This window comes from Cetorhinus maximus, chromosome 6 (assembly GCF_964194155.1).
Source record: "Cetorhinus maximus chromosome 6, sCetMax3.hap1.1, whole genome shotgun sequence".
NCBI lineage: Eukaryota > Metazoa > Chordata > Chondrichthyes > Lamniformes > Cetorhinidae > Cetorhinus > Cetorhinus maximus.
In genome coordinates this window covers 70569042-70596539 of record NC_135884.1, presented here as the reverse complement: position 1 = coordinate 70596539, position 27498 = coordinate 70569042, and the positions used below count along the sequence as shown (strand labels likewise).

At 43.5% G+C, this 27498-nt stretch overlaps 1 protein-coding gene across 1 annotated transcript in view; it reads left to right on the top strand.

Moving 5' to 3' along the window:
• dock3 (dedicator of cytokinesis 3) overlaps positions 1–27498 on the top strand; it is a 1472428-nt gene that overhangs the window by 1157073 nt on the left and 287857 nt on the right. The window contains exons 21-25 of the mRNA XM_078543841.1: positions 8410–8510; positions 11643–11724; positions 16593–16763; positions 17689–17881; positions 20176–20303. Of these exons, the coding sequence (XP_078399967.1) occupies positions 8410–8510; positions 11643–11724; positions 16593–16763; positions 17689–17881; positions 20176–20303 (675 nt within the window). The remainder of the gene's footprint in view (positions 1–8409; positions 8511–11642; positions 11725–16592; positions 16764–17688; positions 17882–20175; positions 20304–27498) is intronic.

The window sequence follows — 27498 nt, the reverse complement described above, 5'->3', positions numbered from 1 at the left end:
AAGCCAGTTCTTCAGAGGATTTACTCACACCCTTCACCACTCACCAGAGGAATGGAAAACATTTGAGGGATGTATATTCAAGCTAGAGGCAGCATGGATGAAATAATGTAATGTGGCAGTGGCCATCAGATCTGTGCAACATGCAACCTTGAGGCTTACTAAACCTACCCAACCAATCAAAATAGATCTGAGCAATAAGGAGCCTTGGGATTTGAGCCCTGTCCATCTGGCTGAGAAACCATGCTGCAACGGTTGTTACTGTTCAAATCCCTTTATGGCCGAAAACTTCTCTACCTCTGTAACTTTCTCCAGCTTTGCAACCCTCCAAGATTTCTGAACTCTTCTTATTCTGGCTTCTTGGATATAGAATCATAGAATGAATACAGCACAGAAGGAGGCCATTTAGCCCATCATGTCTATGTTTGCCCTCAGAAGGAGCAATTCACCTCATGCCCAGTCCTGCTTTTTCCCTGCTCTGCAAACGTTTCCTTTTCAAGAAACGATCCAATTCCCTTTCGAAAGCCACAATTGACCCTGCCTCCACCGCACTTTCAAGTGGTACATTCACAATCCTAACAACACGCTGCGTGAAAAGGTTTTCCCTCATGTTACCATTGTTTCTTTTGCCAATTACCTTAAATCTATGCCTTCTGTTTCTCGATCCTTCCACCAGTGGGAACAGTTTCTCTCTATCTACAGAGTCCAAACCTCATGATTTTGAATACCTCTATGAAATCTCCTCTCAACCTTCTCTTCTCCAAGGAGAACAGTCCCAACTTCTCCAATCTTTCGACTTAACTGAAGTCTCTCATCCCTGGAACCATTCTCGTGAATCTTTTCTGCACTCTACTTTATATTGTCTGCCTGCGTTCTTCCTACCCAAATGAATCACTTCACATTCTCTGCATTAAATTTCATCTGCTACTAGTCCACCCATTCCACCAACCTATCTATGAGCTTTTGAAGCTTTACACTATCCTCCTCATGGCTCACAATACTTCCAAGTTTTGTATCATCCGCATATTGGAAATTGTTCCCTGTACACTAAGATCTAGGTTTTTAAAGTTGGAATTGTGCTGCAATAGAGTACAAGCTCTAAGCTGGTAACCAAGAGCAGCTGTCCCCAATTGGGGAAGTATTAGGACTTTGTTACAAGAGTATGAAACACTGGGTGTTGGGGGAAATTGGAAGAGTCTATGGCCAGAATTTTTCAGCCCCTTTGGTGTCAGGTGTCATGGCAGGTGGGGGGTGGGGGGGGGGGGGGGGCACAATATGGCGGGAAGGCCAAAAATTGGTTTCTCCCCATCATGAAACCAGTTTCATGTACCTCAATACCCCAATACCAGTACCAGTTTCCAGTACCCTAATAGTAACAGGTAGTGCAGAGGGTATAGAAAAGAAGTAACTTAGAACAATCACCATCACTAGAGAAAAAGCACTGAGCAAACTATTGGGATTAAAGAGTAACAAGTCCCCAGGACCTGATGGCCTACATCCCAGGGTCTTAAAGGAATTGGCAGAGGAGATAGTGGATGCATTGGCTATAATATTTCAAAATTCCCTGGATTCTGGAAAGGTTCCAGTGGATTGGAAAAATGCCCTTATTCAAAAAGGGGAGGAGGCAGAAAGAAGGAAACTATAGACCAGTTAGTTTAACATCTGTCGTTAGAAAATTGTTGGAATCAATTATTAAGGAAGTAGTAATGGGGCATTTGGAAAGTCAAAATGCAATCCATTGGAGTCAGCATGATTTTATGAAGAGTAAATCTTGTTTGACTAATTTGCTAGAGTTCTTTGAAGATGTGACAGGCAAAGTGGATAATGGCGATCCTGTAGATGTAGTATATCAGGACTTCCAGAAAGCCTTTGATAAGATGCCGCACAAAAGATTAATATACAAGATAAGATCACACGGAGCTAGGGGTAATATATTAGCTTAGATAGAGGATTGGCTAACCGACAGAAAGCAGAGAGTCGGGATAAATGGGTCTTTTTTTGGATGGCAAGCTGTAACTAGTGGGGTGCCACAGGGTTCAGTCCTTGGGCCCCAACTATTTACAATCTATATTAATGACTTGGATTCAGGGATAGAAGGTACTATAGCTAAATTTGCAGATGGCACCAAAATAGGCGGGAAACTAAGTTGCAATGAAGAAATAAGAAATTTACAAATGGATATGGACAGGTTAGGTGAATGGGCCAAAATTTGGCAGATGGAGTTTAATGTGGATGAGTGTGAGGTTATCCATTTTGGTCAGAAGAATAAAAAGGCGACTTATTATTTAAATGGAGAGAAACTTCAGAATGCTTCAGTGCAGAGGGATCTGGGTGTTCTCCTGCTTGAATCTCTGAAAGCTAGTATGCAGGTACAGCAGGTAATAAGGAAGGCAAATGGAATTTTGGCAGTTATTGCGAAAGGAATAGGGTATAAAAATAGGGAAGTGTTGTTGCAACTGTACAAGGCATTGGTGAGACCAAACCTGGAGTACTGTGCATAGTTTTGGTCCTCTTACGTGAGGAAGTATGTAGTTGCATTGGAGGTGGTTCAGAGGAGGTTCACTAGGTTGATTCCAGAGATGCAGGGCTTGTCTTGTGAGGAGAGATCGAGCAGTTTAGGCCTATACTCGCTAGAGTTTAGAAGAATGAGAGGAAGTCTAATTGAGGTATATAAGATGCTAAAGGGGATAGACTAAGTAGACATGGAGCGGATGTTTCCCTTTGTGGGGCATTCTAGAATGAGATGCCATAATTTTAGGCTAAGGGGTGGTAGATTTAAATCAGAGATGAGGAGGAATTACTTTTCTCAAAGGGTCGTGAATCTGTGGAATTCACTACCTCAGAGTGCAGTGGATGCCAGGACGCTGAATAAATTTAAGGAGAAGATAGACAAATTTTTAATTAGTAACGGGTTGAAAGGTTATGGGGAAAGGGCGGGAAGTTGGAGTTGAGGCCGAAATGAGAACAGCCATGATCGTATTGAATGGCGGGGCAGGCTCGAGGGGCTGAATTGCCTACTCCTGCTCCTAGTTCTTATGTTCTTATGTTCTTATGTTTGTGATCAACCATCCCACCCATCAGTGGCAGGCCGTGTTTCCCGCTGCCGCACATAGTGAACCTAATTCCAATACTTTAGCATCTCAGTATAAGTCCTGCTCGCCGGAATCATCCCCCATGCTGGATCATACGAGCATCACGCCAACGTGTTTCACAACGATACACAAGCACCTGGCGAGCTTCACTTAGCTCAGGACTTTGAGCTTTGTTTGCCTACCTTGCTTTTGGGCAGCACTCATAGTCATCAGTGCCAGGCTTCGCAGGCAGCACCAGATCACTTTTATGGGGGCCCAGGAGCAGGTCTCTACCTACCAGACCAGCCGTACGGCAGGGGTGGCTTTCCAATGGCTGCAGGGCCATGGCTTACTTGGGAAAGGGGAGAAGTGGTCTCAGACAAAGGAAGAGGCTGCAGGGTGAGGGCTATAATGAGGAAGTGGGTATCCCAAAGTGTGTGTTGGGACACGTGATAATCTCTGCAAGTGGCCTCAAGATGGTGAAGGCTGAGGAGGCAGTCCCCAAAGGAGATGAGGCCAGATGGAGATGTGAGGATGTTTGTGAGAGAGTGAGTTGATGATGCCTCTTGAGCTGGCAGTGAGTAAGTTGCTGGTGAATGTGTGATGGGCTTGTGAGTGTGTGAGTTTAGGGTGATAAGATGGTTACCTTATCCTGGTGGCATGGATGAAATCACATCTATTTTCTGCACTGGATTGCCAACTTCTTATATGCAGCATTGGCACTGACCACCTCTGCCACCACCTCCCAAGTCAGAGTGGTGAGACTGTTGGGCCTCCTGCGGCCAGAGCAGGGGTAGTGGACATCGTGGCAGGCCTCCATGGCGTCCAGGGATGCATCACTGAATCGGCAAGCTGCACTCTTCTTGGCTTTTGGGGCCATGTCTTCACTGGGGCAGTCCTGGGTTGCAAGCATTGAGAAATCTGCATAAGGCTACAGTTTAAATATGGCACCCTCATGAGGAAGCAACGAGGAACAGCGAGGCGGGCAAATCAGAGGCCGCCCGCCAACGAGACGGCATGTTTCCTGTGGCTGCATAATTAATTAGGTGGAAATGGGACAATACGGCATGAAAACCTGCCATTGCAGCCGACGGGTAAAACGACTTTTTTCCTGCCCGCTACCACACTTTGTGCAAATGTAGGAGGATTCCGCCCTGTGGCTTCACTCTGCAAGCTTGGAAATAAATCTGTCTTAAGGTACAGGCTGGCTTCAGACTCATTCTTTCCTCAACATATGAGTATTGGATTTAACATAGATCATTAATGTATATCAGGAAGAACAGGGTTCCTTAACACCGATCCCTCGGGAACTCCACCAGTCTGAAAAACAACTGTTCACCACTACTCCTTGTCTTCTGTCATTCAGCCAATTTCATATTCATGTTACTACTATTCCTTTTATTCCATGAGCTCTAACTTTGCTCATAAGTTTATGTGTGATACCTTATAAATGCCTTTTGGAAGCCCATGTACATCATGTCAACAGCATTATCCTCATCTCTGTTACCTCATCAAAAAACTTAATCAATTTAGTTAAACACAATTTTCCATTAACAAATCCATGCTGGTTTTCCATAATCAACCCACATTTGCTCAAGTGACTATTGATTCTATGCCAAATTATCACTTTTGAAAGTTTCCCCACCTCTGAGGTTAAAATAACTGCCCTGTAGTTGCTGGGCTTATCTTTAAACCCTTTTTTGAACAAAGGTGTAACATTTGCAATTTTCCAGTCCTCTGGAAGCACCCTGAGTGTAAGGAGGATTGACAGATTATGGCCAGTGCCTCTGCAATTTCCACTCTTACATCCTTCAATATCCTTGGATGCATCTCTTTCAGCCCTGGTGCCTTACCAACTTTAGTATAGACAATCTATCCAATACCTCTTCCTTATCAATTTTAAACCCTTCAAGTGTCTGAACTACCTCCTCTTTCACCATGACCTAGGCAGCACCTTATTCCTTGGTAAAGACAGGTGTATTCATTTAGTACCTCTGCCATGACCCCTGCCTCCATGCGTAAATCCCCTTTTCGGTCCCTGATTGTCCCGCTCCTCCTCTTATCATCCTTTTACTGTTTATATGCTGACAGAAGACTTTTTAATTACCTTTTATGTCAGCTCAGTTAAAATTCAGTTAAAGTTTTGCCTGCTAATTTTTGATTCCAATTTATCTGGGCCAGATCCATTCTTACCCCTGTTGAAGTTGGCTTTCCCCCAGTTAATTATACTTATTCTGGATTGCTCCTTGTCTTTTTCCATAACCTTATGATACAATGATCACTGTGCCCTAAATGTTCCTCCTACTGACACTAGATCCACTTGGCCCACCTCATTCCTAGGAACCAGGTCCGGCGATGCCTCCTTTTCTCGTTGGACTGGAAATATACTGCTGTAGAAAATTCTCCTGAACACACTCTAAGAACTCTTGCCCTTCTCTGCTCTTTAAATTACAACTTTCTCAATCTGTACTCAGATAATTAAAGTCCCGCATTAGAACTGTTCTATAATTCTTGCACTTCTCTGTAATTTTGCTGCAAATTTGTTCCTCTACAACTTTCCCACTAGTTGGTGGCCTACAAACTACACCAAGCAATGTATTTGCACCTTTTTTGTGCCTTAGCTCTAGCCAAATAGATGCTGTCCTTGACTCCTTTGGGACATCCTCTCTCTCCAGCACTGCGATATTCTCCTTAATCAATACTGCCACACCTCCTCCTTTCCTTCCTTTCCTATCTTTCCTGAACATCTTGTATCAAGGAATATTTAACACCTAATCCTGCCTTTCTTTGAGCCAGGTCTCCATTATTACCACATGTGAAGATGTGCTGCATGATTCTGCACAAATCAGCATGGGAAATACACCAGTGTCACATCCTTGATCAAAGATTTGGAATGGGAATCATTATGGCAAAGAAGGGAAAAACATAGACTGACCATGTTCTATAAAATATGGAATGGACTGGTGGGAATTGATAGAGACAAATACCTAGTGCCGTCTGACAATAACAAAACACAAGGTAGTCGTCCACACAAACTACAAAGACCATTTGTTTCCAAGACAATGCATCAGCAATCTTTCTTCTCAAGGAAAATCCTACAAAGGAGCAAGCTGCCAAAGGAAATAGTCACAGCCCCATCATTTGAAATCTTCAAGATCCATCTTTAGATTATTTCCATTTAATAGTTTTCATTATCAGGACTACCATTTCAGCAGGTCATGCCTGGTTTAGCTAGCGCTACCCCTATAAAGGTTGATGGAATCGGGATATTAGTCTATGATGCCGACACAACTAAAGCAGATGCAGAATCATCATATTTCCACATGGCAATCTGTGTCTGCAGCTCACCAATCTTATTTGCCACTCTCCGCACATTCAGATACATGCACTGAAACCCTAATTTAGAGTTTATTACTTTCCTTCTTAACGCTGAACCCATCTAATACCTTCCTATTTCCTGCTAGTACTATTTGTCTCTCCCAATATTTTTTGCACCTTGGTACTCTTCTCTCATATTACCTCCTGGTTACCACACCCTTGCCAAGTAAGTTTAATCCTTCCCCAATGGCACCAGTAAATTGCCTTGCAATGAAATTGGTTCTGGCTTTGTTTAGGTGCAATCTGTGCAGCTGTAAAGGTCCCATTTCCCCTCATCTTCATCGCACCACTATTGCTGGTGGTGCCTTCAGCTGCCCAGTCCTAAACTCTGGAATTTCTTCCCTAAACCTCTCCATCTCCCTACCTCTCTCTCTTCTTGAATGATGCTCCTTAAAACATTGATCTTTGACCAAGCTTTTGGTCACCTGTTCTGATATCACCTTATGGGAGTTTGGTGTCAGTTTTTTTGATAAAGCTGCTGAGTTTTACTACATTAAAGGCACTGTGTGCAAGTTTTTGTTGTCCTAAAACTCATGACTTTGGTTGAGCCACAATAAGATGTTGCTCCTCATTGGTACTCTAGCCAGTTGCTAGTATTTGCAACCCAGTGGAAGATGCCAAATACAGCTTTGCAATATAACCAAGGCACCAACTTTGAAATCTTGTCATCCTGATACCTTTGATTTTACTCTATATCCACCAGCTACACTTGGAGTAGATTTGTAGGTTTTATCAGACTGGGCATTATGAATGAGACATTCAAGCAGAGTAAATATCAGAGATACTAACTCCCCTGTGCACCCAGTCCCCCAATCCACACCCCAGCCCTGGAGATTTTTGCTCCATTTGCTTTCAGTCTTTCCTTTGTGACCATTTCCGCACCCCCACCAACCCCACCGCACCCCCCACCTCAACCTGCCACAGTGTATGAGAATCATAGAATCATAAGGATAGGACAGAGTGACTTCTATCAATCAGAAACAGAATGTCATAGCATGCTGGAAGTACAAGGTAGTGGTGTTAGTATCGGAGAAGGGAAAAACCAAGTTAATGGCCAGGATTTTACATTCGATGTGCAGACTCGGTGGGAGTGGGCGTGGGTGATCGGACAGCCGACCGCTGCCGACGATTGGCTCCGCACTGTGATTTCACGCGGGCGAGCCAGTAAGGCCCGCACTGTATGGATCACGAGCGGTAACGCTGAGCACTGCCTATGCGGGCGGGAGGAGGAGGGAGAGTCGGGTCTAGCACGCAGTTCGCACATGCACATGAAAGAGCGCTTCAATCTCTCTGAGGCACGGAGCTGCCTTGGAAATTGAAGCGCTTTTTTAAAAAATTAATGATGTCATTAAAAATGTAATGAAACATGTCCCCTCATGTGACTGTGTCACATGAGATCGGATATGTTTTTAATGGCATAAGAAAGTTTTTATTTAATTTGTATTAGCTTTAGGAAACTTCATCCCACTCGTGGATGAGGGGTTTCCTAAAAAATCTAAAGGCCACTTGACCTTTTCGCCTGCCCACCAACCAGAAGGTTGGATGGGCAGCATAAAATTCAACTTAATTACCTTGTTAATGGTCTTAATAGACCTTTCAATCGTTGGTGGGCGCGCAGCCAACTCTGGCACGCGCCCGCCGAACGAAATGTCGTGCGAGTTCGGGATGATGTCAGGACACATGCCCGACGTCATCGTGCATCATTTTACATTCCAGTTTGTCAGGCATGTGCCCGTATGCCGAATGTAAAATTCTGGCCAATGTTTCTGATCAGTGCCCTTCAGAAGAACAGACCCTCTGTTTATTTTTATCATTTCCTGCCTTCCTTCAGATTGTCATCAATTTTGTTTTATCTGCTATTCCTTTAATGTGTGTTGCTAACATTACCATGCCATCTAGTGTACACTGCAGCTATTTATCTTAACTGTCTCTCTCTCTCTCTCTTTCTCTCTCTATTTCCCAGGTGTTCGTAATAAATTTGCTGCGGGACAGCAAGTATTTTCATTTCCGCCCGGTGATGGATACCTACATTCAGAAGCACTTTTCTGGTGCATTGGCATACAAGTGAGTCCAATTATCTGGTGTCTCAGGGCTCGTAACTGTAACAGTACCATATAAAGCGCTCTAATGTCATAAAAATCTTTCCCTAAAGCTGCATTTACAGTTCCAGCTTTCTGTAAAATTCCATTCCATTGCGATCATTTTACTACAGTGTCATTTTTAACTCACCAAGAAAAGTGATGCAAGGAGCCTGTGCAGTATATTTCAATTATCTACCTGATACACAAGTCTTTGATCTCCCTAACCCAGCCCTAAACTCTGATTCAGGCTTGTCATGTAGTTGTAGATAGTTTTTGATACTCCATTTCCTTTGCCACTTTGTCTCTGATGATAAAAGTGCAATCAGACAAAACTCAATAGAGGAAGCATGATACCACCCCTACCTTCAGAGGCCCAAGCTCACCTCCTCCACTGACCCAGGTCAGAGTATCACTCCAAATGCTGAATAACAGAGATGGCAAAAGTAAACAGCTGCTACCACCGAGGGTAGGTTGATTGGCTTTCTCATTCTGCGTCTGGTTGCAGGTAGCCTGACCCCCTGGCATCTCTAGCTGTTTGGATCTGCCCCAAACATCAGGGAGCATGCTGGGAAAGTCACAAATGCATTCATATCTTTGCAGCAACTGCATGCTCCCAAGTCATGCAGGTGTACAGTTAACTGGTTGTTGCTATATCCAAGCCCACAGAATAGAGAGGAGCAGTATCAGCAGCAAGTGAACTAGGTTCAGTTACTGAACCATCTCCATGAAATATAAAGGAGACATATTCAAGTTCCGGATGTGAACTGTAGGGGGCTAAGCCGTGAATCTAATATTTTCAGGCCTATCATAAGGATTGTTGCACACATTTTCTAATGTAAGTTTTAATTTTTTTACACTCGAATCATATGTGTATACTGTATTCCATCAGCGAGAACTCCAGGGAACACAAGATCAGGGAATCGCTGATAGAAGTCACATGCTCCTGGCTGCAATGCCATTACCCCTGAGTCTACAATGCACAATTTTGTCTGCATTGGTGAACTGTAATTTCATAGCATTCACTTTATAATCATTCGTGAAAATAGCATATGCCTCTCCCCTAAGCATAAATAAGATTCCCTTCTACATTGGAGGAGTACCATTAATGGTAAGGGTACTACACACCTTCAAGTCCGAGCAGTGGTAGGTGTACTGGATATCAACTGCGGTCAATGGTTGGGGTACCAGCACCATTGAGGACTGGCAATGCTGTGGTAAATTGTACTTTTAAGTTTTGTTAATGGTAGAAATACCAGAATCCATTGAATATGGTCAATGGTAGGGGAACCATACACCATTGAGTATCGTCAATGGTTGGGGTACCATGCACCATCAAGTGTCCGCAATGATCGAGGTACTGGGAACCACCGTGGACTGTGGTCAGTGGTTGGGGTACTGGGCACTATCGAATCTTGCCATTGGCAAGGGTACCATGCACCACTGAGTACAGTCAATGGTTGTGGTGTGCGAGTGCTCAATGATTGAGGTGTCAGACACAACAACAATAAAAACAAATTGCATTTTTAGAATATCTTTAATGCTAAAATGTCCCAAGCCACTTCACAGGACCAATATAAAGCAAAATTTGACACCAATCCATGTTAGGAGATATTAGGGCAGATGACCAAAAGCTTGATTTAAGAGGTAGATTTTAAGGAGCGTCTTAAGGGAGAGAATTCCAGAGCTTAGGGCTTTGGCTGCTGAAGGTGCGGCCCTTAATGGTAGAATGATTAGAGCCTGGGATGCTTAAAAGGCCAGAATTAGAGGAATGTAGGGAGCCAGTGTAGGTCAGCGAGCTCAGGGATGAGTAGTGAACCCAACTTGGTGCAAGTAAGGACGTTGGCAGCAGACTTTTGGATAACTTCAAGTTTATGGAGGATAGAATGTGAGAGGCCGGCTAGGAGTGCATTGGAAAAACTCAAGTCTAGAGGTAACAAAGGTATGGATGAGAGTTTCAGCAGCAGATGAGCTGAGACAGGGACAGAGTCTTAAGTAGGCAGTCTTAGTGATGGCACAGATATGTGGTCAGAAGTGTGATCAATGATTGGATTACCAGGTGTGGCCTTTGGTTGGGGTATTGTGCACCATCGAGGGTGCTCAATGGTTGGGGTACCGTGTACCATTAAGTGTTATCAGTGGTAGTTGCCATATTTTTGCCCACAATTTAAAGTCAAGCAGGAAACCTTTGTTATCTTGACAGCTGTTCAGACTCACATTTTTTTATGATGGTCATTACCTGTTGTCTATTCTCCATTTACAAATAAAACTGTGAAGCTAGGTTCCCTCCTTTTTAGCCATCATGGGATCTGGCCCCCAGTAATCCTTGACTTGGAGCACTAGCAGGAAGCAAGTTACACTGGGGGGATCAGCATGCAGAGTTTACATTTCCATTTAGCCACTGACTTCTCCTCAGGACCCCAATGAAAACACAGCTACATTTACAACTTAGATCAAACTGGAGTGCCAGTTCAGGGTATAGGGCATTGCAGTTAATAATAATCAGGGCTTGCAGCCTGTGTGCTCTTGCAAAAGAAGACAAAGGATTTCGAGGCGGGTTTAACTCATCTTACATTCGGCTTGTCAAATGATTCTCTTGAAATAAATCTGTGGTGTTTCTTTCTCAACCTGTAGGGAAGTACCTGGTTTTCACTTGGTAACTGCCCACAGTGACTTGATTGAAATAAGGAGCTTGTTGCATACGGATCTGTAGACAGGTACAGTCCATTACTTCTTGGTGTGGAATTTTGCAACATTCCAGAAAGTGGTCCTTGAGCATCGGATGAGGCTGTTTATAAAATTTTGACAACTACTGGCTTAAGATAATGAGACCTGGAAATAAAATACTTCAAAACTTTTGCCCACGTTTTCCAAAAGTGAACAAAAAGTTGTCATTTTGTCATGATTTCCAAAATGCCCTTGAATATATCACGAGATTGTGTATGTGTGAATCTCCCTCCTGTCTCTGAATTAGCCTACTGTATATTCTTACTATTCTTGTGTGTCTGTTGTATTGATCCACATATGTGTTAGTTCCAAATATCTCTTGTTTATGTGTGTGTCTGTGGATCTCAGGTATGTTTGTATGTTTTATATAAGCAACATTTTTTTTTCACAGGGAGCTAATCCGATGTCTGAAGTGGTACATGGATCGATCTGCAGAAGTTGTGAGACAAGACCACATTCAAGAGGCAATGAGGGTACATAGCCAACTTCTGTGGTTGCCCTGACATAATATAGAAATGGAACAAAAGTTAATTATCACTCAACCATATCAAACCCCCTTCTTCATTCACAGTACATTAGACCTAGTACTCAGCTGGAAATCGCTGAAGCTTAATCCCTTGAAAATTTGTTAATATAAAAACCTCACAGGTAGCTGATGATTCCTGTCTGGTCCCTGTGCCATATAAATGGCTATGCCCTCAACACCTCCACAATCCTTCACTCACAGTTACTCTTTGCTTCCTTATCAAAACATTTTCCTTTTTTCCCCTCTAATTTTTCCTTTGCTTTTTACTGCATGGTACTATTTTAAATCGATATTTAAATCTGTATCAATTACTTGGATGAAGGGGCCGAATGTATGGTTGCTAAATTTGCTGATGACACAAAGATAGGTAGGAGAGTAAGTTGTGAAGAGGACATAAGTAGTCTGCAAAGGGATATAGATAGGTTAAGTGAAGGGGCAAAATTTTGGCAGATGGGGTATAATGTGGGAAAATGTGAACTTTGGCAGAAAGAATAGAAAGGCAGCACATTATTTAAATGGAGAGAAATTGCAAAACTCTGTGGTACAGAGGGATCTGGGTATCCTGGTACATGAATCACAAAACTAGTAAGCAGGTACAGCAAGTGATTAGAAGGGAAAATGGAATGTTGTTGTCTATTGCAAGGGGAAAGAAATATAAAAGTAGGGAAGCTTTGTTACAGTTATACAGGGCATTGGTGAGACCACATCTTGAGTACTGTGTACAGTTTGGGTCTCCTTATTTAAGAAAGGACTGCATTAGAAGTAGTGCAAAGAAGGTTCACTTGACTGATTCCTGGGATGAAGGCAGTGTCTTATAAGGGAAGGTTGGACTGGTTGACCCTGTATCCACTGTAATTTAGAAGAATGAGAAGTGATCTTATTGAAACATATAAGATCCTGAGGGAACTTGACAGGCCTTGTGGAAGAAACTAGAACTAGGGGTCACAGTTTAAAAATAAGGGATCTCCAAATTAAGACAGTGATGAGGAGAATTTCTTTCTCTCAGAGGGTGGTCAGTCTGTGGAATTCTCTTTCACAGTGGAGGCAGGGTCATTGAATACTCTTAAGGCTGAGTTAGATAGATCCTTGACTGATAAGGGAACAGACTCGATGAACCAAATAACCTACTCCTACTCTTAATTCATGGGAAAAATTTTCCCCCATCGCTGGGGAAGTGCAGGAGCGGGCGCTTGGACAGAATTGGATCGGCATGCGCTCAAAAGAGCGCACAGATCTCCCTGACGCTAAGTGCTGCCTCAGGGAGATCGGCTCCGAATTAAAATTTGCAATACAAATGATAGAAAAATTTCCCTGACATGTCCCCTCATGTGACACTATCACAAGAGTTGGGACATGTCCATAACTTTTCTTGAAACCTTTATTAAAAATGTAAATACCCTCATGAAACCTCATCCCACCCGTGGATGAGGTTTAATGCTTTTTCCGAAGCTCGCCAGGCCTCCTAGCCTGCCCACCAACCTTAAGGTTGGACGGGCAGGTCCATTAATGACTTTAATTAGTTTCTCAATGGCCTCAATAGCTGACTTGGCTGTGCCCCCGCCGACCTGAAAATGGGAATGACATGGGGTGACGTCGGGTGTTCCACCCGACATCATCCTGCGTCATTTCACGCGTCGGCAAGCGGGCCCCGCCCCCACCCGCCGACCAGAAGATCCTGCCCCATATGTTCGTATGTAAAGGGGCACCACTTTTATCAGCCATTTTATGACTATGGGCTTGAACTTCCATGGAGTGGCAATCAGAGTCAGATTGCTACTCAGCTACCAGTTTCTTACCTGGAAATCTTTTTATTCCTGTCTCGCCCAACCTTCCGACTCAGGCCAGGCGAGAACTGTGCAGGGCAACACGCTGCTAAGGCCTTCAGTCGAGCACTACAGAATTGGACAGAAGGAGACTACAACCCCTTTTTTACGGCACTGGCTGCCATAAATCAGGTAGGTTTATAGGTCCAGCAGCTTTCAAGCCAGGGAGAAGGTATGCTTATCAGATAAGTAGTTAGAATCTGGAGGGGGGAGTATTGGGCAGTGGCGGGGGGGGTGCAGAGGTGGGTTGGACGGTCAGGGTGACAGTAGCTGGACAGGTGGGGAGGGGGGGTCAGACAGTCGGGGGGGGTGACAGACAGTCAGGGGGGGTGGTTTCGGACAGTTGCGGGGTTGTTGGACTGTCAGGAGGCTATCAGATGGCGGGGGAGGTGGGACAGTCGGGCAGGGTCGAACTGTCAGGAGGGGACTCAGACAGTCAGGGGGGATCGGACCGTCGGGGTGAAATAGATAGTCGGGGCGGATTGAACAGTCGGTTAGGGGTTGGACAGTCAGACAGTCAGGGTAGGGTTGGACAGTCTGGGGGGGAGTCGGACAGTCGGGGGGACTGTTGTACAGTCAGGGAGGGGGTCGGACAGTCAAGGGGGGTTGGACAGTTGGGTGGGGGAGGACCGTCGGGGGGTCGGACAGTCGGGTGGGGGAGGACCATAAGGGGGGTTGGACAGACGGGGGTTTCGACAGTTGGTGGGGGGGTCCCTAGGGGTAGTCGGGGGGGTGGGAGTCACCTGGGGGTTTGGTGTGGGTTTGTATAATAATAGGTATCCAGAAGCTAGAATTGGTTTTAATTCTTCTAACTTTTTCTGGGTAACTATTGATTTTCTGGGTAACACAGTCAGAAACATCCAAATTTGCAATTTAAATCACATTTTTGGATGGTTCCCAGTGTGGGGCAATTGCCTATCAGAAGTTTGCATTTCCTGGGCAATTGCCATGCAATCCTTACCTGGGAACTTCCTGGGGGTGGGGTGGGGTGGGAAGGGGGGTCCTCAGCACAGCTTTGGGGTATCCCCCAGTTACACTGCCCTGAAGTTCAGAAGTTATGGCCCATTATGTGCAGAGAGAGAAGAATGCCAGAGGTTATATAATCACAATAATGTCCCCCACTGGTGGCTTTAATGCATTTGATGCATTCTTGGATCATCATTTTGTTCCAAGTTTCCAAATCCCTACACTCTCCTACCTACTCATCAGGCTTCTAATCCCAATCCAACTCTTGGACTACTATTTGTTCCCAGTTTCCAAATCTTACCCTCCCCACCCAAACATCAAGGTTTCTAATCTCAACCCTGGATTATCACTTTGTTTTTTGTTTCATCTTTGACTCACAGACCATCACCTGGCTTCTCATTCTATGGTTCTGTTGTTTACTACTTCTATTTCAAATTGAAAGGAACTATTTTAATCATGCCTGCTGTGTATGTGTGTGTTTTGTTTTATTTGCTTTTTCCTATGTAGTTTCCTGACAGTCCAATGTGGAAATTATTTTAGCTGCATTAAAAATCCAATACCAATTTTCCATTCTCAAGTCTGTGGAAAACAAATCTTTCATGCCTGCTTTATATACTGTAACCTCTGCAGTTTTACTTTTCACAAACACTTTTGTTGTGTATTTGCAATGTAAGTATAGTTACTAACTGACCTCCGGAACAAATGAGAGTGCGTGTTTCTGGAGGAGAAGTGTCACTTCATCTCTCTCTGGAGCCAGGTCAGGAACGACTGGGGAAATTACACTACCGGGGTTAGCATCAGTGTGAATTGAAAACCAGAAAGTGCTTGACCCTGATGTTAAACTTGTAAACACACCCAAGCCTGGTGTGTTAAAGACCACTCTGGAGATGCAGCTTCCACTCCCAGATCTGGCTTTGCTTCCAGAACAGATGGTGTTTACAGTGTCCACTATAGTCAGCTAAAGATTTTTGAAATACCAGTGCTAACGACAACTGCATTTTTACTGTGCTGTAAATGCTGGAGTTAAAAGTGCTGCTGACTGTTACAGTTTCTTCATTTACTAGTAATCCAATATTGTGTTGTTTTGTAACATTATCATATAAATGGCAGCATTTATCTTGATAACTGACATTTACACTGCATGAATTTCTTTGCAAAGTATAACAAGACTTTCATTCTAGTGCATTTCTGGATGACTCCCCAGCATTTGCTCATAAAGGTCTACTGCTCCAAAATGCAGACTTAAACAAGATGTGGGTCTGCAGAAGGGCTGGACATTGATTGTAGCCAGGGCAGTGGTGGGACTGCTGAAGTTAGTCTCAATGCTTTCAGATTCAGGAGGGAGAAATTCAGTCAAGGTTTGAACTATTGATTCTATCTAATGACCCCTGTTGGCAAAGGTTCAGATGTGGATATTGGGTGAGATCATGTTCAGCTATAGCACCCTCACAGTTGAAATAACACTGTCTAAACTCACACTTGAAGAAAAGACATTGAACGAAGTATTGAAAACTGATCATATCTCATTGTCAGTCATTGCCCTTAGAAGACGAGGGAGGAAAATTGATGGAAGAACAGGAACTTGAGATTTTTTTGTTTGTTGGATGGAGGGAATGCTAGAAAGTTATTCTTAGCATCCTTGCAGGTAGTAACAGTCAACCACATAATGTGGGCGTGGAGTCACATATACTCCATAGACGCGATAAGTTGCCTACTCTTCCCAAAAGATTGATGATGTACCATTCTTTTGGTGGCAATCAGGGAACTTCTCTGATTGTTTTCTGACAATTCAATTTTACAACAAGCTGTAAAATTGAATTGCTCATCCAGTACCATAACCATTTTCACTAAGCTCTTTGGATCACTGTGGAGTCTGCCATCCAAAGTACGTGTCTGTGAGACCAGCTTTAAAACATTACCTGCAATGGGAAGAGTGAAGGGTCTCTCTGGATGGATGAGCTAAACTGAGTCATTAACCTTTGTTATTTGAATTTATCCTATGAACTTGTGTTTCTTTTCTCCCCAGGCCTTGGAGTATTTGTTCAAGTTTATTGTGCAGTCACGGATCTTGTATTCAAGAGCAACTGGTGGAATAGAAGAGGAGCAGTTTCGTGCCAGCGTTCAGGAGCTCTTTCAGTCCATCCGCTTTGTCCTGAGTTTGGATAGCAGAAGTTCTGAGACCCTCATCTTCACACAGGTTAGTCCTGTAATTGCAGTACATCTCAGAGAGCCAAGCCCAATGCAGTATCACACCTGACAGGAACAAGCCCCCCACTGCCAACAGACAGCTACATCAGTTTCAACAGCATCAATGGAAAGTGCATTGATTTAAGGTGCTGATTTTTTTCACTTTTCATGCTTTAGTTTCAATTCAACCTAGATTGATAGGATGACAGTCTCCTTTGTTTCTTGGTTGTAAGAATCCCATTTAAAAAGAGATTAGGCAGTCTCAACTCAGTTCCTCACGCACGTGACTAAATCAGTCCAGAACTAGCAACCTCATACAGTCCACAGGATGAGGGAGGTAACAAAATTTAGCACTTAGTGTATGAGAGAAGCTCCCTGAATTTATGGCTGAGGAACACTAGGGCAGCGTAGGAGTATCTTTATTGTGCTCCGACCTACGTTGTACCTGATGATCAGAGTATGTGATATTACACTAGATGACAGAAATTGAAGGTTCCATTCCATGGTTGTAGCATCACTCACCTTGAAAAGTACAACATATGCCAAAACCAGTAAAATAAAATGTTTTTCTGATTCTAGTAACCAAAGGTAATTTGCGATCTTTTCTGTCTCCAGTCTGAACTGGGATAACTCATTGTAAATCAGTGTTAGGAGTCTGAGATTTTTTACTGCTTCTATGTTCAAACAATTTCATTCTTGGCCACATGCCAGTCAAATCAATATTTTATGTTTTTAGCGTTCCTGCGAATGAATAATTGAAAATCAGGAGTGTTTTCTCATGTACCTTGCAATGATACTCCAAGCTGTGCTGTTCGAGAAACATACATGCTGAATGGCTAAATAATTCCATTTACTCTGACATTGCCAGTAATCCTATGGATTATATATATATAGATGAATTTAGCAACATTTTCATTCTATTGTTTCTGCTGTAGGCAGCTCTTCTCAATTCCTTCCCAGCAATCTTTGACGAACTGCTGCAGATGTTTACAGTGCAGGAGGTGGCTGAGTTTGTGAGGGGAACACTGGGCAGCATGCCCAGCACGGTGCACATCGGACAGTCTATGGATGTAGTCAAGCTGCAATCCATTGCACGGACAGTAGACAGCCGTCTCTTTTCATATCCAGGTAAGAGACAGGATTACACAGGTATGGTCCATACGAGACCATCTCTTCTAGTAAGGTACATTTCGAGATGGCAATAAATAATAAGCTATGCAAAAAGAAAAAAATAACACTTTTATAAAGTTTAGAGACAGCTACATTATTTTTCTGGACTGGTGTATTTGTTTCGCGGCTGTAGGGGGATGTTTTCCCAGGCAAGGGATGGAGGATATGTGTGCGTGGAGAGTTAAAACCTCCTGAAATTAATTTTGGGTCGGTATCCCAACATCATCTCACCCTCTTGGTTTCTTCAGGGTGGGATTGAAAGTGAGTGGGAAATCCCCTTGGTCTGTCAGGTTAACTAAATTAAGTAGTTAAGGTAGTTAAGAAACCATTTAAGACCTATTTAACCATCAATTCTGGATATCCCAGCCGGGGGCCGTGACTTAGCAGCGGGACCAGAAATTCTTGCCGAAAGTCAACAGATTTTGACCACTCTCCAAATTTTCTGGTCCCGCCCATGATGATCCCTGCCCTAGATGGGACCGGAAGACCTCGGCCAGGGTACCCATTCCACACACCATCAGCAACTCATTAAGATCACAGAAGCAAGTTTGCAGTAAGCAGAACTTCTTCAGTGAAACTGACAACCTGGGAATGTTTTGCTCAGTTTCATTGAAGAACTTAAGCCATGGCCAGGTGAGAGTCTACTGTTCAAATCACTTCTCAGGGTGTTGTCACTTCTGTTATAACAGGCGATTGCAGGTGGAAGGCATTTCACCTGTCTTGCACATCATTCACCTTCAGCTGCACTTCCCTGCTTCAAGCCTTCACCACAGCATGTAAGCAGCTTATGCATCTGCACCTGCACCTTACACCCATGAGAGGCAAGAGCAGAAGCAATGCTAACACAAAGGTTACAAGGGCTCACGAGCAACCTTGCCGTGAAAGCTTGAGCCTCATGAGGCACTGGTGATCAGACATGTCGTGAGAGCTGATCCTCTATTGTGGTCTCTGTATTGGGGCTCTCATCACCTTCCTGTTGGATCTTAGTGTCCATTCCCTCTGCCCTGTGAAGGGGCATGCGGCTGAGGAGAAGGCAACTTGTGCTGCTGCTGGTGTTGTTCCTGCTGCTGTTGGTGCTTAGGAAGGTGGTCCCTTTAATCAGAAACTATTCCTTTGACAGAATGGACACATCATCCTGCTCACTTCCCTAATTAGTCAGTCAAACCGGAGGCAGGAAGCTAATGCCATGGCTCAGTTAAAGAGTCACATCAAGTTGTGCAAATTAATTTATCGGATTCCCAACCTGAAAATGGTACCATCGTTTTGGCAAGGACTAAGTCACAACATTCCACCTGGAGGGTCAATGCAATTCTGTAGTTGGGCAAAATGACCTGTTTTTGAGCTGCAGTCTTTGTACTGTGATTGCAGGTGGGTATGTAAGATTTATTATGCCTATGCATGTGCTGAGGCACTGCATTTTAGAAGTCGTGGCAGTTTATTTGCACTTACTCCCTGCTATCTCAATTCATTTGAGATGATCCTCAGTGCATTCATGTTAATGCGATGCTTAACCCACTCCTTAGAGGATTACTCCAGAGACCTAAGGCTGTAGGTTTGGGAGCCTTCACTTCCTATTGTCTGATCCCACTTTCACCTCTGACTGTCCTAGTACTTTGGCTGCTGTGGTGAGATCATTAAACATCCTGCACAGCAAAAGAGTTCAAGGAGGTAAAACTCACTGCCACAACCATTTCCCTCTACCAAGTTCTTGGCAGACTCCTGGTCCTCAATCACAAATAGTCCACCACATACTGCCATATCTGCATTACAAAGATATACAGATCTGACTCCCAGAAGTTTGGTATTCATTTCTTCAACCTGGCTGCCCCCCTTCCTGCCTGTTTCCACTTTAAACAACAGCTTATCCATGTAGCTGACTAACTCTTTGCCCCGTCTCCATGAATTTTCTGGTCCCCATGCCACCTCTTCCCCTACAACTGCATCGCCCTCAGTATTTAATTTATCATACCCTGAAGCTTACAGCAGAGTCAGTGTGATGATCTGTGGACAAGAGGTTCAGCTTTGCCTCAGTTCAAATGGTGTCGTTTGAGCTTCAGGCCTATAGCCTTCAATAGACAGACATCCAGAGTTTATTATGAATGTGCACCTGTTTCAATTATCACTTTGCATGTTTTTTTTTACAAAATGGAACCTGATTCTGGTGGGGAATCTGTTTTGACAGCTGTATGGGTTCATGTTGAAAGAGTACGCAGTAGAAGTGTGGCTCAGTGCAACGTTTCTTCTTTTCACAGACTCCCGTCGGATCCTGCTGCCCGTCGTTCTCCATCACATTCATTTGCACCTGCGGCAGCAGAAGGAGTTGCTCATCTGCTCTGGAATCCTCAGTAGCATCTTTTCCATCATGAAGTCAAGCTCCCTGGTATGCTTCGGTTGAATATATTGGAGTGCTAGCGATAATGTAATTTCACAGAGAATCACTTGCTGTCTCAAGTCAGGCCGGTTCTCAGTGACTCCCTCATTCTTTCAGTTGAATTTCATGTGGAATGCCTCTCCTCCTCCCTCCCAACAACTCATGAAAGAATACTTTTTCCCAGTTTTATACAGAGCATTTGTTTACTTTTTATTTAATGTATGTTTATTTTAGAGATAAAAAGAAAACTTCGAGTGCTGGAAGTCTGAAATTAAAAAATGAGCCTTCTGTAAATGCATCACAGGTCAGCCAGCCTCTGAAAGATAAAGATTAGTTCTCAAGGTGTACTGATGAAAGGCCACCCATACTTTTAACATCAGCCCTTTTTCAGATGCTGTCTGAGTTGCTGTGTATTTCTGGCACCTTCTGCTTTCAATTTATTTATATATATTCTCCATTTCTCATCTTCCTCCCCAGATCACCTAGTGCCACATCCTATATTCAAGGCAAGGAGGCAGCCTGTCCCCAGTCATAGCCAGTAACAAGATACAGTCAAATGCATGGGAGCTACCATGGGCACATCTATTTTCTACTCTGCATATTCCATCCAAATGCATGGTCCCCTAAAACAAGGCCAGGATTGGGAACTCGCTCTCTGGATTCAGAGATAGATATGCATCCCAGATGCAGGGTACTGCCCATAAATGTCCCTCCTTTTGTCTTTGCATTTCTCACAACTGCCAACATTTCTTTGGACACTGAACTTTTCTTCTCTACTTCCAAAGCTTCTCTTCACAGAACTTCTGCTCCATCCTTAATTGTCCTCAATGCCGCCATTATGCTCTCCCTTCTCATACTTCATTTTATGTCTTTTGAACATTTGAATGAATTGGTTGGCTTCTATTAAATTCTGAAGAAGTTATTCACCATTTCTATGGAGATGCATATCAAAAGGTCATGATATGGTTCAGCAGGAGCTCAGATGGGCCAAATTCCAACCAGAATAATTATTTCCCCACCTGCATTACTCAGCCTAAAGCCCAAAGCTTTGCCCTAATTCTTAGATATTTGCAAATGCAATGCAGTACAGAGATTGAATTGGCATGAATCAGTTAGACAAGCAATGTAGTAAATGGTTCCAGCAATAGGTGGTTCCTAAATTGCAATGTGTACTTAATCCAAGACAGCATTGTTATCCTTATATCCTTGAATGTAATTGTTCTGCAATGTCTTTTTTCACTTAGCGAAATGAGGTGAAGATACATAATAGTTGGACTAGGGAGAAATTTTAACAGCACTCATGATAGACCAGTAGAAACTCTTCTTGTAGCAACTGGCTGTTGTTTCCTCTCTACAACCAGAAGATAAAATTTGGCATATCACTGTAGCAGTTCCATTTCGATTGGGTTATCCTACTGACCATCTATAATTTAGTTTCGCTGGGTCGGCACCCATGATTTTACTGTCAGCCCAATACTCTGATCCTTTGCACATAGATAAGGACTATTTTGTAATTAGTTGTACTAATATCCATTGGGTGCAGATGAAACTTACAGTACATATGACGGGATGCAGGATATCGTAAAATAAGCAAAATGTTATTAACATTTAACCCAGCAGGGGCGGGTGAAAATGGTCTGTATTTTCTCCCTTTATGATTATTTCAGCCTTCCCAGCCCCTGACTGGGAAGTGGTTATACAGCCTATATCTAGGAGTGCTCCTTAACTGACTCCAGCAAATCTTGGGATGACAAACACTGATTTTTTTCTAACCCACTCTCTTCAAAGAGAACTCGGTCTCCTGATATTATGATCTAGATCAACATCTCACTGTACATGAATTGTAGATATCTTGGAGCAGCTGTGCAATGTGTAAAAGTGATCTGCCAAATGCAGAGTCTCTGCTCATTTCTCCACACTTTGCGATCTTGGGCTTTCCTTTTCAGTTGCTCGTAGGAGCCTCCCATTTCCAATTTCAAATTGTTGAACATTACCATTCTCTTTCTCCTTCTTGGTCTACATCCCTCTAATCTTCCTTCAACCACCTACTTTAGCAAATTATCATGCCTTAGAATATGACCAATTCAACCTTGTTCCCTTTTCATGATGATTTTCATTAATGACCTTTTCCTTCACCATCCTGAGATCTTCTTCATTTCTTTTGTGTTCTCTCCAACTGATCCAATTCATCCTTTTCCAGAACTACATTTCACAGCTTTCTAGATTTTGGATGTCTGATTTTCTCAAGATCCATGTTTCAGTTTCACAGAAGACTCTCCAAATTTCAGCCTTGACAAATATTTTCTTAAGACCTCTACTCATTCCTATGCCGAGTAATCCTTGGGCTGAATTTTTCGCTGAGCGGGCGGGTGCACGCTTGAGTAAAATGACGTGCGATGACGTCGGGCGAGCATCCCGATGTCATTGCGCACTTGCGCGATGTTTCGATCAGCGGGCATGCTTGGGAGTCAGCAGCGTGCCCACCAACAATTAACAGGCCTACTAAGGCCATTAAAGTATTAATTAAATTTCACTTACTGTCCAACCTTAAGGTTGGCGGGCAGGCAAATCGGCCAAGCAGACTTTGGATTTTTTATGAAACCTCATCCGTGGGGTGAGGTTTCCGACAGAAACTAAAAATTAAAAAAAGTTGAAATGTCATTAATAACATGTCCCTGCTCACGTGACAGAGTCACATAAGGGGACATGATTTTAACAATTGTAAGTTTGTTATTATTGATTTTAAAAATCTTCAGCTCCCTGAGGCAGCTCTGTGCCTCAGGGAACTTTCCTTGCACGCACCTACGTGCATGTGCAAACTTCCACACTCACCTTCCTCCCACCCCCGCTCTGGCAGCGCTCAGTGCTGCAGTGTGGGTTTCACGTTGGCTGGCCATTGGTTGGCCAGCCAGCATGAAATTGATGTCGGGGCCTGATCGCGAGCGGCAGTTGGCTTTGCAACCGCTCTCGGGCCCGCCCGCCACGTCTGCCTGACGAGGTAAAAATCCTGCCCTTTATGTTTGGAGAATGCGTTCTTTGCCATTGCTCTTCTGGCTCTGATTTCTTTATGGCTGTCACCATCTTCTGACAAGATCCTTCCCAGTTACTTAAATTGTGAATCTTGTTCCACCTGTTGAACATTTATCTTGAACTCTGCTTTCCCACCATTATTTCTTTCAAACTTCACAACTTTCATCTTTTTACATTAATTTTAATAATGTAAGCTTTCACCACTTCATTCATTCTATTCATTAGATCTTCTTCTGTGCTAGCCACTAGGGCCTGGCTGTATGCACATAGGAACACGTGACTTGGTTTTAGGACTGAGATGAGGAGAAATTTCTTCATTCAGAGGGTGGTGAACCTGTGGAATTCTCTACCACAGAAGTCTGTGGAGGCCAAGTCACTGAATATATTTAAAAAGGAAATAGATAGATTTCTAGACTCTAAAGGCATCAAGGGGTTTGGGGAGAGAACTGGAGTATGGCATTGAGATAGAGGATCAACCTTGATCATATTGAATGCTTGATCTTGAAGGGCTGAATGACCTACTCCTCCTATTTTCTATGTTTCTATGTTAGGAGTAGGCCTTTCAGCCTCTCGAGCCTGCTCTGCCATTCAACTAGATCATAGCTGATCTTCTACCGCAAATGGCCAGCCCCATATCCTGAGACTGTGACCTTTGTTTTAGACCCCCCAGCCAGAGGAAACATCATCCCTGTGTCCAGTCTGTCCACTTATTCACATTATACTGCATCTGCCATGTATTTGCCCACTCACTCAACCTGTCCAAATCATCTTGAAGCCTCTTAACATCCTCCTCACCACTCACATTCCCACCAAGTTACATGTTCCTATGTGCATTTAGCCAGGCCCTGGTGGCCTGCACAGAAGAAGATCTAATGAATAGAATGAATTAAATGGTGAAAGCTTACAGAATAGCAAATGGCAACCCCATTTTCCCGCACTATTATCAGAAACCTTGATGTCTTTAATGTTCCTTGATGTCTTTTGATGCCCTTGATATTTCAGTAGCTTTGCCAAATGACCTCCTACTTTGACCCCTTCCTGTACTTCATCTCGCAACAGGGCAGGGATGACCACTTCCGGAGCCCTCAAATGACCCTGCTACCCTAAGTATTATTAGTCATATGCCATTTATATCAGTGGATTTTTGCAGTTCAAACTTAGGATTTGGTAACCAGGTTCAATCTGCCTGTATATGGCACCAGCTCCAAACTGACCATAGGGAGCAATGGTCTTTAGACAAGAAAAGGTGCTGTCCCATTAGTACACCTAGAGCTGAATGATGAATTTTCAAAACAGAATTAAAGCTGCTATTTACATGAACTTTAATAGAAAATCTGAACAGTACAAAAAGTGTTGCAGATAGCTTCAGAGTCGTCAAATGCAGAGTGGTGGGTGTGCACTGATTATTGGGGTAGACCTAGTAATGACGATTTTATATGTTTCTCATCAATAAAATTGCATTAAACATATTAAAACCAATATATCAGTGGCATATCATCTATGTACTGTTGTAATGTAAAACTTTTGGTCGATGATGGGTCATTTCCCTTACTTTATACAGGATGAGTTCCTGATCTTAGTCAGGCTGTCTGAGGAATCCCCATGCTCCTTCCTCTAAAGGAGGAGGAAGAAAACTGAGCAAAGGGGTACTCACATACATACTTTGACGATTATGAGTTAAAGAGACATTGACAGAGGCCTGTGCGTAGGGTGGTTCTCCAACCTTTTGACCAGGAATGTGTATAGCACAGAAGGTTAGGAAGAAATATGAGATTAAAACTGATGTTCAAGATTTGGTCTTTTCAGAATTAATCTCCAGTGAATACATTTGTCTTAAAATGAGAAATCTAGGTGAAAAATGACAGTGAGAAGCACCAACAAATTTAAAAAAATAGAAAAAAAGATTAGGTTAATCAGAAAGTAGTGATTGGGTATCATCAAGCTCAGATTTTAAGAGACTTTAAAAGGCAGAGCAGTAGGACTTGAGTTTCACAGATCTGTGGTACTGAGAAAGAATAATTTAGAATCGGAGACTGGTAAGTGTTAACTGAATTTCACCACAATATGGATGCAAAGAGAATGGGCAGAATTTAATCCACACAATAGGGGTCTCGCCAGCCAGCTAAAGAGCCAGTGAGAGCTCTATGTTGCCTTCTTCAGGGAAAGCCCACCGGATTAAGTGCCAGTCAGGCACTCAAGGAGCCAGAAGTGGGCCTTGCATGGGACCAAGGACCCCCAGGGCAGAAATCCTACTCTGCAAGAGCTGATGGCCTCTCCTCATTGCACACAGCGTCATTGAGGGAATGGTGATAGTTGCTGGCAATGCACCCACCAGAGGCCCAGGATCAACGAGGGACCCAGACTACAGGTGAGTGAGGGTAGGATGCAGGGCACAGGGAGGGGGTCACTGGCTAGAGGAGGCAGGGACATTCGGAAGAAAGGACAAACTTAACCACCTTCCGCCCCCACCTCCCCCCCTCTCTGCCACCTCAACCAACAACCCTGGTGCTGCTGCTCAACCCTCCTATCCTCATTCACTTCACCCGGTCAGTGCTCACACCCCTGTACCCCGACAATGACATCACCAGCTCTGAAGTGACATCAGCGGAACTAGTGACCCGGGAAGGGTGGGGAGATGGGTGATGGAGGGCGATGGGGAGGCAAAGTCACAGGAAAGGGGTTGAGCCAAGGGTGCCAGTGGAGGGGGTGAGCTAGGGGTGACGGTTAGGGGAGTGCCACTGGTGGAGGTTAGCAGCATCTGGGGTGATGGTAGTGTGAAGACATTCCTCCACATTTAAAGGATTGCTTCTAGCAGGCTCTACACAAACAGCCCAAGTATAAACGGTGACAGGTCCCAGCGGGACTATCATGCAACCACCCATTTCATTTTAGAGATTTTTTTTCTCTCCAGCATTTGTTTCAAGCCAACAAGGTTAATCCAGAACACTTTCTCACTCAAACCTTTCATGGAGTGTAAATTATTCCACAAGGTACAATTAACTACATAAGGTTCAATGGATATGCTACATTCACTTAAAAATCTTTGACACATAGAATCCCATATCCACCGCCTTGACAAAAAACAGTGTTTCAGCACCCGGAGTACTTTTAACAACCCTTTTTATTTTCATACCACCCAAACTGGAGAACAGCATTTCCCATTCTCACCCATCAGAAATATCATGAAACCAGCTGCACTAGAAAACCCATCAGAAAGATTAACATGTGAAGCATCACTAAAATATTCATTTTTGGGGGGCCAACCATGGATGAGAACTTAAGCACACATTTTTCAGATTTAACTTTCTTAATACAAAAGCAAAATACTACCAATGCTGAAAATCTGAAAAAGCAAAAGAAAATTCCAGAAATACTCAGCAGATCTGGCAACATCTGTGGAGAGAAAAGCAGATAATGTTTCAGATCAGTGAATTTTTGTCAGAACTTGGGGATAAGTTAAAAATGTAATAGCTTTTGAGACAGTGGAAGAGGTGGGAAGAAGACCAAAAGCAGAGGTCTGTGATAGGGTGGAGAATAGGGGAATTTGCATGATAAAAGGTTTCATGTTGCAAGGCCAAAGTAAGTGGTAATGGGACAAGTAAAATAACAAAAATTGTGTCTGGAGGAGGTATGAATGGCAGGATCCTGAATTGCTGCTGTTCAAAAGTTAAGTAAAGGAAATGAGAGAAACTACAGAAATAAAGCCAAACCAGGAAAGAAAAACAAAACAAAATGGGGCAGTGGATACAATCTATAATTGTTGAACTCAATGTTCAATCTAGAAGATTGTAAAGATGAGGTACTGTTCCTCAAACTTGAGTTGACCTTTGTTGGAACACTGCAGCTGGCCCAGGACAGAAAGGTCAGAGTGGGAGAAGGTGGAGAATAAAAATAACTGGGGATTTGAAGCTTAGGATCCCATTGCCGACTGAACTGAGGCATTCCGCAAAGCAGCCATCCATTCTCATTTGGTCTTCCATTGTAGAGGGCACCACATTGTGTCCTAGTATACTAGACTAAAAGAAGTACAAGCAAATCATTGTTTCACCTGGAAGGAGTGTTTGGGGCCTTGGACGGTGAGGAGCAAGGAGGTAAATGGAAAGATGTTGCATCTGTGCTTGCATGGAAAGTTGCCAGTGGGAAGGGGAGAGTGGTTTAAGGTAATTGAGGAGTG